This window comes from Myzus persicae, unplaced genomic scaffold (assembly GCF_001856785.1).
Source record: "Myzus persicae strain clone G006 unplaced genomic scaffold, MPER_G0061.0, whole genome shotgun sequence".
NCBI lineage: Eukaryota > Metazoa > Arthropoda > Insecta > Hemiptera > Aphididae > Myzus > Myzus persicae.
The window spans coordinates 1,007,101-1,024,416 of NW_019102203.1; the positions used below are offsets into that span (position 1 = coordinate 1,007,101).

At 32.5% G+C, this 17,316-nt stretch overlaps 1 protein-coding gene across 2 annotated transcripts in view; it reads right to left on the reverse strand.

Moving 5' to 3' along the window:
• LOC111031545 (TWiK family of potassium channels protein 18-like) overlaps positions 1–17,316 on the reverse strand; it is a 106,845-nt gene that overhangs the window by 12,685 nt on the left and 76,844 nt on the right. For both annotated transcript variants that reach the window (XR_002604216.1, XM_022311548.1), the window contains exon 4: positions 6,130–6,638. Coding sequence is in view for 1 of the 2 variants with exons in the window: in XM_022311548.1 (XP_022167240.1) it covers positions 6,130–6,638 (509 nt within the window). In the remaining variant the exon portion in view is untranslated. The remainder of the gene's footprint in view (positions 1–6,129; positions 6,639–17,316) is intronic.

Below are 17,316 nucleotides of genomic sequence, written 5' to 3' on the forward strand. Positions count from 1 at the left end.
TCTCATATCGGCCAAACACGATTCATATTATATCATCATTATTGTAGGTAGGTACGCGTTTGAATTTCATAGTTAATTAAAATAGTCACTGCTGTGTCTGGTACGGAATGCACGCGTCAGAAGGATGACTCGAAATTTACATTATTTTATCGTCATATAATATATTGTATGAGAAACTCTTAAAGTTAAGAAAAATCAAAAGAAAAATGAATACATTGAAGTGAATTCCGATGGTATATTATTATTAATTATCGACGTTCCGCTAAAATAACGGATAAAGGCCATATTATCGTATTTTCGACGATCGCAATAATGTATAATAATTTATATTATTTAAATAGAAAGATTCGTATACATGATATATGTAACTGCGTATATTTTACGATTAACATATTTTACCAACGATCGGTCGTACGAAAATGTATACACTACTGCAGATATATTAGTATATGTATATTGGTACCTACATTAATGCAGCACACTCGGTCGACGGGTAATTTATTATTTCCAAATCGAATGAAAAACTCGCAGACATGCGACGACGACGACGACGAAAACAGATGACGAGATTCGTTGAAATTCAACGACTTGGCTTTTCGAGCGATTCGTTTGCGATTCGTCCCATGCACGTGTGGTGTACACAATAATATATTATCAGCACGTCGATGATGATAACATGGTAAACAAGTGGCGATATTCGAGGACCAGTGTTGTCGTGTACGACAGTCGCGGGTGGGTCGCCGAAAGTCGATTAATGCGAAATACGACAGCAGACTGTGTTTACCCATCATCAGCTAAGGCGCAGGTTTTGAATACCGGCCGGTTAGCACTGGGTGTTCCGTATCGTTGGGTATATATTATTATTATTATCGTTTTAATGTCGTAACTATAAGCAAATTATTTGTTTCGCGACGAATAGGACGTCGTACGTTTTACGCGAACACCACCAGAATTTTAATTTTTATCTAATTTAATTTTAACTTTAATATTAAACGGTACATTAATTATTTCCGAGCTGCAAAGTGCGAGCAAAAGAAAATACGTGCACACTATAGGTATGTTATTATGCACTCGATTGTCGTGATAGTAAATTATCCTACTATAATACATACCTATTTAATGTATACTGCACTTTGAATACACTCGAGTTTGAGAGAGGGAGGGAAAATTTAGAATAATATAGAAAAGCAGCGTCTCACCGCGGAGATACCCGAATGATGTATAAACGCGAGCATATGCGTATATTTCCATAAGGTCGAGTAACGTTTTTCTTTTCACCGCCAACGAACAAATAAACGAGGAAAAAATGTGTTTTTTCAGCATCATAATATTATTTAAACATACATCGCTGAGTTCGACGGTACGCTGGGTTTCGTATACGAATCGAAATTACTGGTTAAACGATCTGAATAATTTGGGCGGGTAATAATAATATATTCGAGAGAAAATAATTATTACAACATTTGGGCTGCATAATATAATATTATGTTGACGACTGTTTATTTCTCGAGCTGAAATCATCTTAAAGTGTTTGATATTCGAAGGTTATTCTGATTTAGTTGCCTTTCTACCTTTAAGTTCTAAACCGAACAAAATATAGCCATTATATAGAGGTACACTTTTGTCAACCTAGTGATTGGTATACCGACATACCGTGTGAATATTATAATATTAGCCATGTACTCCCATGGAAATCAAAGTTATCACATTGTCTGGTAAGGGGTGTTTTAAAAGTTTCAAAATAGTCTAGAGTACATAACGTATACTATAGTCATACATCTAAATATCATAAATTGGAAACGAATGGCACTTTTATGATAATATAGAATTTTCAGAGATTTCCTTTAGTTATTATGATATTTTTGTTACAACGATGGAAAGGAGCAAAGAACTTAAAAATTGTATTATAGGTTCTTTATAATAAAAACGCTTTGGTAACTTAAATATTTATGTAGGTAAACCCATAATAATCTTTGCGACTTGATATTTTTCTGACTGGAATTAGTGAATCATTTTTCTCTTTACCCTATACATAAGTGTTTTTAAGCCTTAAAGAACATTAAATATAATGCATTAAATTATTATAAGATATAAACTATTATTTATTAATGTTATAGAAAATTCGTAATCAATATAAGAGTAATACGCGTAACAAGGTTAAAAGTTGTATTTCATACATACATTTCCCCAACACCACCCATTTAGATTTTTCAACTTTTTCCAACGCCAATATTTAGTGCTCAATTCCTGCCAATTCCTGCCGCAAATCTCAGAATTCCTGCTCGAAATATGGTTGAGGACGTGTATTTCATAATATTTCAATTCCTAATATTGAAATCTCAATGTATTTAAAATGATAACCTATTGTTGAAAAATTATTGAACAATATTTTAAGTGGGTAATATTTCCTCCAAGTAATGCACGGAAATATTGATAAGTTAGGTTATACAATTAAGTCTTTTCAATATAATTCTACTAAAAGCGTAACACTTTATTATAAACTTATGAAGTAAATATTTTTATTAAACAAATAAAAGAAACCAAATTTGATTTGTCGAAAGATAGCAATTTAATATTATTATATAGTATAATTATAAAACACAAAATGGTAATAAATTTAATTTCATTCTACATTTTTTTTTAATGGAATTTTTTTTACGTCAGCATAGACTTCTTTGAAAAGGTTTGACAATTGTAGGTTGTTTATGGTATACTTAAGGAAACCATGGTAAAATTTCTAAAAAACCAATATTGAACTGGACTGGATTTTCAATAAATTTATGGTTCAGTCTATAAAGTCAAGAAATTATTAAATCTCTATTATGACCGAATCATTCTATGTAACTATTAACTACCTACCTAGAGGAAAGTAATTTAAAGACAAAAGTTACGAGTTAGCATAGGATTTCGAATATTTAGATTAGAGAGTTTATTTGTACACAAGTGACAAGTGTATAATAAATTGTTAAGTGTTTAATTATTGTGTATTTTTAACATATTTAAAATTCTCATTTTTATATTTTGTACTTTAAAAAAAGATAATATCCATAAAGATCTAATACATTTATCCATTGACCATTCTGCATATAATTGCAACACCTAGGTATAAGACATAAGTAGTAGGACACAACTATAATAGAAAGTATTATACATTTATGGTTTTTAAATAATTATAAAATATTAAATAATTATAATAAATAGGCCATAAGTTTTAATTTGTAGGAATAAATAGTTTCAATATATTTTTAAATTATAAATTTACCTTAATTTAGATCTATGTTAATAACCTAAAATAAGCCAGTAAATGTAAAAAAAAAATACAGTATTTTAAACACTTTAAATACTTTTCGAGTGTATATTTGTTCTTGAATCAAATCTACCTATTTGACATACTTTTGAAAAATATTTTTAAAAAGTTGGAAAAATAATGTCAACCTATTCAGAAAATATTTAATTTGATTTAATATTAAAAAAAATATATATAATAGTTATTTTCAGCTTTAAATCAGTTTTACTCGAGGTTAGTTTTTATAATTTGATAGCTTAAGCTCTGACTTATAAAGCTATACACATGGGACATTTTAATAAATAAAAATATACTTTACAAGTGTCATTTCAGGGAAAATTATGTATACCTCGAGATTATGTATGTAAATGAAGCATTTTAAGCACAACTGTTAAACCGTGTCAATACGAATAGCCATTTTATGTATTTGTTTCTATATTTTAACACCAATGTGATGTACTATGTAGCAGTTATTGTTTGAACATTTTTTAATAAATCTAATCAATATCAAGGCATTTGACACTGAAGTAAGTACTTAATATTTAAAATGTCCATTGTATTATTTTGATTAAAATTTTACTTCGTTTGATAAATTATTGATATTTCGTCGGTCAACTTCAGATCGCTATACGACCCACAATGCTCTTATTTGAAAACCTTGTGAGTTGTGACCAATTCGAACGGTATAATTGATAATTAAAATTCTGTGTTCTAAGAGACGACAAACTGTCTGACAAACACACGCGCTTATTCCATTTCTTAATTACCAATAACTATTCACGCTGCAAAACGGTATGCAATTTCATCACGTAATTAAATCTTTAATGTACATAATATATGATATTTTATAACACGTGTAGTTGTAGTCTGTATTGTTCTATAGTAATCCAATATTATAAAGACTGTTTATGAGATATCGTTTTCGAAATCTCATAACGAAGATACTCATAATATTATGATTTACATTAGTGGTTATGGAGGTGGTGGTAGTGGCTGCCACTCCTCCTCTTGGCCAAAGCTAAGATTTTTTTCAAATGTAGGAATTATGTATGTTTTATTCATAATTTTCATAAAATATAACATTTTAATTATTAAATTAAATCAAATTGGATGGCACAGATTAAGAACTATTTTTGAATTTAATGTTCCATTTTGTTATTTTAATTTAATAATTAATAATATATAGGTATGTAAAGATGGTTGAAACTATAAGATGATTGATGTGTACTTACATATAAGAGTACATTAGGTTATTATTTACCAATGTAAAAAAAAATCTTTGTAATGTTTTCTACAAACACAGATACTTACCTAAAATAAATAAACAATTTATGAGTGATTCTTAAAACATTTTTTTAAAATTTTATTTGAAAAACATTATCTACGGATAACAATTATTATTGTGGACGTTCGATATACAATTCAACTAGCCCAGTTTTTGTATCTCAGTTAGCCTCATTTTGAGTGTTACCTCCCTCCCCTTATTTAAGTTTACACCCGATTGACATGATCAATAAACACATGCGATATGGTTTGACAAATTATTCGTCAACCATTAAAATATTTTAATTTGTAGCGAAAGGAGACATCTTGCAGTTTAATTAATAATTTATCAATGGCGAGCTGACAACGAAAAAGCGTCCAAAGATTTGACACGTGTCGGCGAAAGTGAAATGAGCGTGTATATCTACATAATAATATTTCAACGCAGCCGCGAAATATGGTAAAAACGTATATGGCATAAAATAATTTACACACTTACGTACAATATCACTTCTGTAATTATTATAAGTGTGCATAATATACAAACCAAGTTTCATGTAGGTACCCACTCTTTTAAAAACGAGTCACTTGACATTATTTTGAATAAACGTTAAAATGTTCCTTTACCTCCGCAACTTGCTTGGCATAATTATAACGAATAACACGTTGTTTCTGACATAACTCGTTACCGAAAGATTTAATTTTAATAGCAAATTTAACACACGGAATATTTAATTTTAATTGGTTTTTCGTCTGCCTTACACGCTATAAGATTTTCTTTGAAATGCACAACGAAAAATTTCAAGAGTAGACGGCAAAACAATAATAATACCTAATCGGTTGGCGTTTGTAGGTTTTGAAGTGTAAAAAAAATAACGAAAACCGTCGACGCACGTAATAGGTATATATAGCAATCATCCGAAAAAACCAATTCCATTTTCCTCCTTGAAATAACGACATGATATTTTTCAATTATTTCGTTTCATATAGTTACTATTAATATAATTAATACGTCAGTCAATCGATGCATGAATAAAATTAATATCGAATAACATAATCATTCTGACTATAGGTACGTTATTCTGACTGTATACAACTCAATTTTCTGTTTTCTATTCATTTTCAATAACTATATATTATAATATTTTGTTCATTGTGTACTACTACCCGACCAACCTTTTATAATAATATGTGCATTATAGTGTTAGTGTATGCTGCAGAGCGTTATTGTATTGTATATTCGAGAAACGCACAAACGTATTTGCGAGGTACATCATATATGTTATCTAATTTGATTAAATAATTCCTATATATGCCAAGTTGCATAAAAAAATTGATTAGTATAATGGTTCAATACAATTTAATCATGTGCTACTATAACATATTTTCGTGCTTAAAGGACCATTTAGGTCGATATTGATTCATTATAATAGACCAGAATTTTTTGGATGTAAATGGACATAGAGTACCTATATTTTTTTCTCTTCCAGTGAAGTACATTTTTTTTTGTGGTTGTGCTGTGCTCAACAGAGGTATTGTACCTAGATTATGTTAATATTTTTGTATATTTTTGGACTTACCGATAGTGGTGATCAACGTCAACGAGTACAGGAACGATGACGCGAAATTCCACCGGTGTCTTCGATCGGTCTGGTTGGGGCCCCCGTACTTCCTGATCAACGAGTCCTGGAACTTGAGGATCTCCTCTTCGGCCAGCCTGGTCCAGTTGTCCCGGTATAGGATGTTCAGGTCTTCGGTGATTTTCCACAGCTTCTCGACAGTCTGCGCCCTGAGCTTGTCGTTCCGGGCCAACTGGTACTGTGACTGCGACTGTTGTTGTTGCTGGTGCTGCTGTTGCTGTTGCTGGTGTTGCTGCGGCTGGTTGTGCTGCTGTTGCTGTTGCTGTTGTTGCTGGGTCTGAGGCTGGGGCTGTGGGTGCTGCTGCCCGCCTCTGATCGATTGCACGCTGTCCCGGCCGCCATTTTCCAACGTCATGAACGTAAAAGCGCCAAACATCGTGTAGCCCAACACTATCAGACATATTCCGGCGCCAGAGAGAACTGTCGGAGCGGGGTCACAACAACTATGCCTAAAAACAGAACGAAAAAAATGTGTTTTTAAAATTTTTTCAATCGTTAGACATATGTCACGTGCCGTTTTCAGTAGGCATACTTGCAATACTGTGTGGATATTACATCTGGTAGGTAAAAAGTCCACATATCGACAAAAAATAGAAATGTCGACGTTTATGAGTTTTGGCAAGACACCGACGATATACGAGTAATACAATGTAAGGAAGAGTCGTTACCGTCGTTGAAAATCATACATTTTTATGAAATAAACTTAGGAACCTATTTGACGATATATCTATTTAAACTGTAATCATTAATGTGGGTCATAATAAAAATAAAATTATAAGTTAACAATTTTTCATGTAAAAGTCTTGAAAAATTCAATCCTTTTCTACTGTACTCGGGGTCCGCCTTTGTGTTATTATGTCAGCACTTTTACGATTGGTCGAAACCATACATTATATACGATTAACAAACATTTTGAAAAAAAAGCATCGCATACCGCCGTGGGACATAAGTTCAAACTCAGTTGTATATTACATGCATGTATTTGTTGGACTTTTTTAAATTTATTAACGGAAAATGTGAAAAAATAATATTTATGTACGTAAACTTTTGTACCGAAAACAAAAAAGGAACTTTCATCGAGTCATGTTTTGTTAGAAAGCGGAGATTATATTATATACCTACTGTAAATCCCGGTACATTCGAACAATATATTTCTATTGTGTGTTTCAGTGTCTGGCGTTAAAAGAAACACTCCTGTGGCCACAGCCCATGGCTAACACTTTGTTTCTTAACAGCGTGACAACTTAATATAACTAATATTAAGACTTAAGAGTATTGCAAACTCATCTACGGCGAGATACAAACGGATTTAAAAAGTATTGTTTTTTTATGTTTAATTTAAATTCTATACATAAATATTTTTCTAGTAAACATTTTGATACGCCGCTGCCAGGGTTTATTGTAATAACTAATAGGTATATATACCAACTATACACCACAATCAAAAAACAATTTTATTTTGTATAATTTAAACATTTCAAAACTATAAATATTTACACAGGCATTAAAGGGTATAACTCAATATCTAATTGCTATCGTATAACGATCAATACGTATTAAAAACGATTAATAGTGGTTATAATTTAAAACTAAAATCTCCTTCTGAGCTGTAATAATATTATAATATATGATTCACATATCATATTAACTAGTGTAAAAAATAATTAAACTTTCATAACACGAAACGTGCAATGTATAACTCGTTGACCTACGTAGGGATCCTTTTACCAGCCATTAAATTGATTTGTCAATTAAACCAATAATTAACTGATAGGCACGTGACAAATTCGAAAAATATTCAATATAATTACGCACTGAATACATTTGCTCAATACATAAAAAATATTATGAACAAATTGCATTGGGGCCCTCCAGACTGGAGACCTCCAGGCTGGTTATGGCGGTGATACGTATCGAGAACATTACTGTTGTATACTGCAAGCACGGAAAACTGTTATCAATACGCAAATACGCTTCGAGCTGTCACTTCGCACCATTAAAATTGTAAATGGACTTTTCGGGAATGTTTAAATGGAAAGACGTGACACTATTCCAATCTTCGATCGCAGCACGAAACAGTAACGAAATTTTAAATCACTATTGCAGAAATGCGTCACTGCGGTGACTTCTGGCAAACGTTACACGAAGTTAGACAATATAAGATTTGTTTAACATTTAAAATGAAAAAAAAACTTCACATGCAAATGGTACGAAAGAACCAACAAATCTAGAGCTGTAGGAAAATTAAAAAGACGAACAACAGGAAGAGACAAAATATATGAGAAGCGGAATGTAGAAAGGTGAGTTGCAAAATGTGGAATGGCACGCAAAACGAAAAATAACATTTCTCGCCCGTAGCAGGGTTGACGTTCCTACGCGCTCTTACTTTCAGTCAAGAACTAAGACAAATAAGGTAGAGTGATACAAAAATCTACTGGTTCACAAACTAAATCTAATTATAATGGCCCCTAGCCAATTTAAGTCATAACGAAAAACATAGAAATGTATTTTTAATCAACACTCATCCTACAGCCGGTTCATAGAACGTAATAGTTAAAATCGATTCCAGGTTTATTTTTTTTTTCACAAAAGTTATGTACGTATCATAATATTGGGTAAAGGAACATTGACGTAAAATACGTTACGAGGTTGTAGTTGGGAAGACTTAGGCGATGCAAAATGTATTTTGCTTTTAATAAAACAATATAATATTTATTGTGTGTAAAATATAATTAAATGTTTAAATTCGTTTTTAAATTAAAATGTTAACAATATTAAGGTTGTTAGTTGTTACTTAACGTTTGTGCGATCGTAGCTAAAATGTAATTGTTAAACACAGACCGTTCTTCGAAAAACAATGTGTTGTTAAGTATGTCTATAGAACTTTCTAAAACACAATGTTACTACAAAAGTATTAGTAGAATTGCTTTTACTCCCCTCGCAGGAGGTATCGGAATCTTATTAGTGCATACTTCGATACTCGCGTATCACAACGAACGTCCAAAGTTTAACAATACGGCCATATATGAAGAAGAAACGTATAAACTTTAAACGGTATATTATACGACTGTACGAGAAAATTCGATGAAATAATATTATGTTGGTTTGGCAAATATTTGCGCGACATTAATCGAGAGCGTATAGTTTAAACGAAGACAAAATCGTTGGTTCCAACTAAAATATTACTAAAATGGGGATGTACGTCAATCCGGCAGGCATAATGAAATCACATTTCCCGATTAAATATGAAAATATGAACATTGATCAGACTGCTCAGAGTTAATAACGTACCCGTCGACTGTAGCAACTATGACACGCTGATAGGTTGCCCTATATATGCGTCGCGCAGTCTATAATGTGAGCTGCTGCAGTATAATATTAATATAATATCTAATATCATATACCTGCAGTTTGGGTCTGATGCTTTTCATTCAATAAAACTGTAAACATCAACGGTGAAAATATTCGCGCGGAGCTGTGTGTTATTCGCTTTGTACATAATGCGCTGTGTTATTCAAATCCAGTGCTTCGAGATTAATTGAAAAAGTAACAAATAATTAATCAACCGACCCGTCGCAAAGTGTAGGTAGATATCAAATGATTTATACAGTAGAACAACAGACTGCAGCAGACCGTATCGTGGAAGCCTTACTTAATATAATCTGTTAATCTGTATGTGTGTGTGTATGTGTGTGTGTGTGTGTGTGTGCGTGTGTGTGTTACACAGCTATTGCTGTATAATGTAAGGAATACGGGTGGACCATAAAATCTCATTTTGGTTGTCTTAAAACAAACGAGTAATAAAATTATTTTGGTCACGTCCTACACGACTACAACCGCACGGAAACCGTCGAAACTGCGTGTACACTACCAAACCGTAACCGCCGGTCCCGTACTGCGGGCTACTCCTAAGTTCTGCAGAGTGGTTGTAGTGGTACATATAAGGTAATTGAAAAACATCAAATTATAGAAGTACGGCCATTAGCTAATTTGTGGCGTCGTGTCGCTCAGAGGGCGTCGCACGTTTATTGCCCACACCAAAGCTCGCGGTGACCACCGTATTATTATTTCCTTGATAATACGGAATAATGCACATACAAATATAATTTTTGTACGAGTGTTATTGTGTCCGCGTACTCCGAGGTGTCCTTTCGGGCCAAGAGATGGGCGCCTAGGTATGGGATAGATTGAATTTCGTTTTCAAACTTTTCTAACGAAACTTTTGAATAACTTCATTTTTTTTTTCACGCTGCTGTTCCAAATACACCCCCCCCCCCCCCCAAGTGACACATCATCAACTTTTTTTCCGTAATTTTCGGTCTTCGGAGGGGAGGGGTGGACACAAGTTGTATTTCAATGTTCAGTTTTTCAGTGAAACATTTGAATAATTCCACGAATTCTTGATCGAAAATCGTGAATTGTCGCAGATATATTCCCCCTCCTTCTCCAGATGTCACATCATCACAGGGTTTCAAATATTATTTGGCGAGGTATATGAGGAAGACAGAGGATAACACGCATTGTATTTGAATGTTCAAGTTTTTCGGCGAGGTGTATGAATAATTCCACGTTTTTTTTTACGGTTAGTTGTTGCAAACACCTCCTCCCCCCATCCACGTATGTCATTTCAATCGATCTATTCCCGGTTTCGACTAAGTGGAGAGGGGGTGCACATGTAGGCATCTACCAATTTTTAGGTGGGACATTTTTTTTACCTACACTGACGATTTATTCAGCTTGTTCAAGCACGAAAACGTCATATTAGTTTTTCATCATGCAAATCAGGGTATTCTCAAATGTCAAACGTTGTACATTCCGCATTGTATAGAGTTATCCAGAGCGCTTCATTGTACGTCATAATACGAAAAATTATATTTATATTCAACAACCACAGTTATATTGTACTATAGTATATAGGTAGTAAGTAATTGACATTTTAAGATCAATACTTTATTTTATAATTTATCATTTAAACGATTAAATTATTAAAATTAGGTGCTAATCTTAATTTTTTTAATATTCTATTTTATGCCATCACTAAGCATTTAGTTACACTAAAGCGTATGCATATATTAATTCAGTCGACAGTAACTGATGTGTAATAGTTTTGGACAATATATATATATAGTTTGATAATATTAGAAATAAAAGAAAAAAGCGTAACCGCGTCTCCACACTAAAACTCGGATACTCAAGTTACGAGCAAGATGTGTGAAAAATTTGACATGTTGAAGTACAGTTAAATAAGTGGCACAATATGTGATTTCACAAACAGTACAGGTATTCATAGTATGTATTTGGGGAGTGGCATCATGCATTACGGTTTTCCATCCGTTCCGCGGCGTCAGCTCTGCGGGAAAAATCATCCAAACCCTTCTGTGTAGTATTTTGTGCGTACAGTGCAAAGCTACTTCGTGTATGACGTTGAAACGAAGAAGAATCAAAAGCCCCGGGTTTGGTTCAAACATTCAAAAGTGGGGCTGCCAGGAAAATACACCTGTTGAAACCAGCAAATTCGTGGTCAACTAAATGCTGTGCGGCCATTTTATTTTTATATTTTTTAACACAAATAATCACATTCCTATAAATGCTACGCTCAGCGACGACGAAAACATTCATTATTATTAGTTATTTTGGGCGAATCTGATTTTTTTGTTACCTGTATTCCACGTTATGCGTAGGTAGTCGAAATAATAATATTGTGTTCATTTTTATTATTAAATGTTCGACTTCGTTTGATTTTGACGAAGAAGTTGCCCGCTTGTATATACAAGAAATTAATTTATGCATCGAATAAATTCACTACCTATTTAAAAAAGTTTAATTCTTTCTAAAATATTTTTTTACTTAATTATTGTATCTTTTACGTAACAATTTTTTTTTGAAATATTATATCTGTATGATTCTTAAGTTGTTTACTTCATACAATGACAACATAAATTTTTTATTTCAGATCCTAAAGCAAAATTTTTATTTGGAATACTTCGATACATATATTATATACTATATAGATATACCTAGATATCAAATTCTTTACGAGAAGTTAATTATTTACCAATAATTTATACATATTTAATCTAAATAATTAAAAAATGTATACAATAAATAATAATAGTAAACATGATTTTTTTTAAATTTCAAATTATGTAATAAAAATCTTTTTTTTTTGAAAAAGTCAAAACTTTTCAAAATAGTAAATGTAAACACTTAAATGGATCACCTTGTTTATGCGAGTACGTGTGTGCGTGAGTGTGTACGCGTGTGTAGCGCGCTCTTAAATAAGTTGTAATATACTCTTACTGTATTTATACACCTCTGCCGTTCCGTATTGCGTTTTGAAAACTAATTAATAGAGCTGAACCACTTTAATGGCCCGGGTTAAACACCTGAACCGGAATGAATTCCAAACTACCTATATATACATATTATATTATTATAATGGTATTTCATATTTGCACAGAGAGCTCCATTATTACCATAATAAATATTTTCGGATTCAAAACGTTTGTCGATTCTACTGCTGATGTAAAGAAAAATTATAATAATAACCAACTACCCTGTTGTGAATTTAGATCGCTATTCGAGCAGTTTTTATTTTACCTTATTGTGTTTCGATAATAACTAATAACTCAATATTTCATAATATTATTAATTATAATCGTGTATTGTGTTTAAACTTTTTTTTCCCGTATTATCGACGACGCAGCCGGAACTGCTTGCTCATTACTTCGACGGCACCGCCAATTACGTCTATACTGACCGTTGTAAATTACTATGAGTTAGTTAAAAATATTTTACCATTAATATATAAAGTTTTTAAAACTTAAAACAATCTCGATTTGATTTTGAAAATCATAATCGTACCGGCTCTAAAGAAATGTATATCTTGAATTATCTGCGCTATATACCAGCTATTGAACTTATTTGTTTGAAGGGATAGATTACAAATTGTCATTATTTTTTATTCAATTAAAGCTGCAATGACAATGGTTATTCGCTCATGACATTGTACAGTAATAGGTTGCAATAGTACGATTATGATACATTAAATATAATATGTTGTACTAGATTTTAAAATTTAGTTAATACTTAATTCTAAGCATATTTTGGTGTTGTCTTGATCTGGACTTAATGCTTCATCGAGATTTTCTGAAATTTCAAGTTCGGCTTTAATATTACCGAAACTTTGGGAGTGGCGAATGATATGTTTGACCATGAGGATATTTATATTATTATCATGAATAAAATAATATAGGTCACAATTCAAAATACAATAGTCAATATAATTACGTTTGGACAGATTCAATGTGTATAATAATTATGGATATTAAAAAAAAGTAATATGAAGTTAGATGTATATAAGGATTTAAAATCATTGAACATAAGTAATGTAGGTAGATACTTATTTTATTTAAGACATTGTGTATAATATATTTTGCAACGAAAAATGAAAAAGACTATTTGGATGTGAATACTGAATGGGTACTATACAGTAGGACTGTAATAATTTTCTCGTCTGATAAATGCTACGGTTATCGAGTTTAGCCGCGTAATCGGGACGTTCTTCGTAAAACAACTCATTCGATCTCATAATATTCCATTATCTCTAACTAACTATAGTCATATAGTCAGTGTTAAATGATTGATTTAATTAAACTTAACGTATAGGTATTCCTCAAAGTCACCTGTCACAAATTGTTATCATTAATCGCATGCGTAATCATTATTATTCGTACAGTAATCTCGTCATTAACTTAGCACAACCTATTAGAATCAATTTACCATAATTATTATGGTATATGTATGCTAATATGAATAAGCACCATATGCGTAAAATAACATTGTCAATAAGCTATAGCACGGGTACCTGCTATTCCTAGCTTATTTTTTTTTTTATTTATTTAAGCCGCAACAACAAAGGTTATTGGCGTTAGAACATTAAGACATTAGTATTTTTTAACAAAAATATAAGACATTAATAATAATATATACATAGTAATCTAGCTTATTTTGTTTCACTCTGTACAACATATATTACGGACAAAGTAGGTAGGTACTAAATACGTGAGTGCCGTAAAGTAACAAGGTAACATTTAATCGGAAAAAATATGTTAGTAACATTTTTTTTTCTTAGCTAGTGCTCCGTTAGACTAATTTTATTGTCATTGATTATCATAAATTATGCATCTGCAATTAATAGTTATGCATTTTTGATCCCTGTCAGTGGCTGTCACTGGATATTGAAGGATTATCAGCTTGGTACTGCCAAACGCAGTAGTTAACTGTAAATACAAAATTTATTTAAGGTGTTGAATTTTACTAATTACGAACACATTATGTATTATATTATAATATAACTATGTAAATTGTTATTAGTGATTATATTTAAAATATTTTGATCACCATTTTTTTAAAATTTTTTTTTTTCACCAAATAACAATAATAGGTAGATAATCACTTATCATTCGGTCCAAGGAAGTTAGTTCGACATTCACCATCTACATTTTACTCTGGGTATTGATATTTAGCTATATATTATAGAGTACCTATTTTAAACTGTTATTGTCCTTTTGAAACATATTATGTTTGTAAAATAATTAGGTACTTTATAAATACCTATAATTTAATAGTGTAATATGCAAATACGTACTGAGTCTGTATCTTTGAGTTGTATGCCCCCCGTACAGTAACTACCTACATAATATTATGCACATGTTGTTATGGTCATGGGTGAGATAATAAGACCGGTCGGGGTAGGACGCCTCTTTTCGCCAAACGACGTCGCGGGGTGGTACAAGCGCTGCACACCGCACATAATACAAAACACGTAGCCCACACATCAATATTATACAAATATATCGATGTTGTCGCATATGAAACAGTAATCTATACGTGTCCTTTGCGGTATAGGTAAACCTAAATATCTAGATCGCGGTGGTGCAGGCGAAACGAGTACAAGCACACAGACTGTATAATATACGACCATAATTTATTCTCATTATAGTGTCTGCAGTGGTATAACTGCAGACGACTTTGAACTGCACCCCCGCCGCGGCAACGGATATATAGTTAAGGGTCGTTTTTGTCCGACACGGGTCACCTTTCGAGATGTTGCTATTATTATTATTATTATTTTATACTCTCGAAGCGAGCCGTTTCCGCGCTGCAAAGGTCCGGGGATTTCAGGTCGCATGTAAATCGGCTCATTGTGTGCGCGAAAACGTGTGGGTATGGAGAGTGTGTCATCGGATAACCTGGACCCGGAGGTGGGCGTGTGCACATTATTATTGTATGCACAATATACAGTGCTGTACATTATATTATATTATACACATAATATATATATATATTACATCGTTATATTGTTATAACAGCGTGGCCATTATATTATATTATACACATAATATATATATATATTACATCGTTATATTGTTATAACAGCGTGGCCATTACGTCACGCGCTCAAAATGACAAATTTTTCGGCACGTCTCAACATCTGCCGCCACGCCGCGCCGACGAACCTCCATTAATTCCGCCTCGAGCGACTTGAGCGGACGTGAATCGCCCAGGGGATCACAGAGTCGTCGGGGGGCAAAGGCTGTTTGTTGACTACCGGATTTCCGCTCACACGCGCCCGCGCGTATTTTTCACGCGCAAAACGATAGCTGCTAGTCCGTACACGACAAAGACGACGACGACGACGACGACATTAAAATACGAAACTAGGTCGCTTCAAAGAAAATAAATAAATAAAAGACGAGACACGTCGTAGACACAGCCGAACCCGTAACCCTGGCACGAGTCGTCGCGGCCGGTCAGTCGCAGCAGCTGCAGGGCCGGTTGCCAAACGATTTTTCTCGTATTGTGTGTCAGTTATATTTTATGCATTATTATTATTATTATTATTTTTTTTTTTTTCGTTTCGTTTCGTTTTTGTTTCGACCGAAACCGTTTTCATTACGTAAATAGCCTAGATGTGCGTCTCGACGTTTTGGCATACGCGTACGTAGCCCTACAAAACGGCGTAGATACAGGTCGTATTGTTACCATCACGTGGTCCAATTCTGTACGAGGTATGGCGTATAGAAAGGTAAATAACATCAATTTGTAGGGAACATTTTTTTCCTTTACACAGTGTGCGGCAGGAACATATCAATGGTTTACAGATGATAACTTTTTTCCTGATTAATAGTTTTGAAACGGAATGTTTAAAAGTCATGTGTAATGGTATTATATACGAGTAGGTTATTTAGTATCTCTTTGGCTTTTCGTAAATGTTTTCAATCATGTAGTTTTTTTTTCACGATAATTCAATAAAACTTCTCAAAGTTCTTTGATCGTGCTTAATATGATTTAAAAGTGAAACGTGTATATTATAACTGTAGATATTTACTGAACATTTTTTACTCAAATCACAGTTAAGTTAATATAATTATCAAAGTATAGTCCTTTTGATTGAATACGCTTTATAGATTATTGATTGAAATGTATACATTTTTTTTTTAGTCTATTGTCATTTTGATGCATAAAAAATGTTTACCTACTGTGGTCCAGTATAGGAAAAATCTCATCACTTTTCTTATAATTGGGAAAAACTCACCAAAAACTATGACGTGTAAACGAAGAATATTTACGCATCACCAATTTTCAAAAAATCACTAGTCACATAATTATTATTTCATACACATTAATTGTTTATAATGCAATTAAAATTAAAATACATACATTATTGAAATTACCAATGCACAATATTAAGATGAAACTACTACACTCAAAACATAGTAGGAAAATAGCAGGAGCGAGATCTCCGGTTTTTTTAAAAATTGATTTAATATTTATTCTTTAGATTTAATGATTTTTGTGAATCTCAAATGTTCCATAAATTTATACCTACTTCACACAATACCAAAAAGAGTTCAATCATTTAAACTCGAATACTATCCAGACTAATGTTCTAAAAAATGAACAAGCTCAAACTGAAATGCTGAAACTTACTTTATTTAACAATATTTAAATCATTTAATCCAAATTGAACAACATGTTAACCCGGAATTTAATGTCGGATGTTACGTTATATATTATATTGTAATCTTACGAAAACGGGATTATAACTTTTTAAGCATTTGA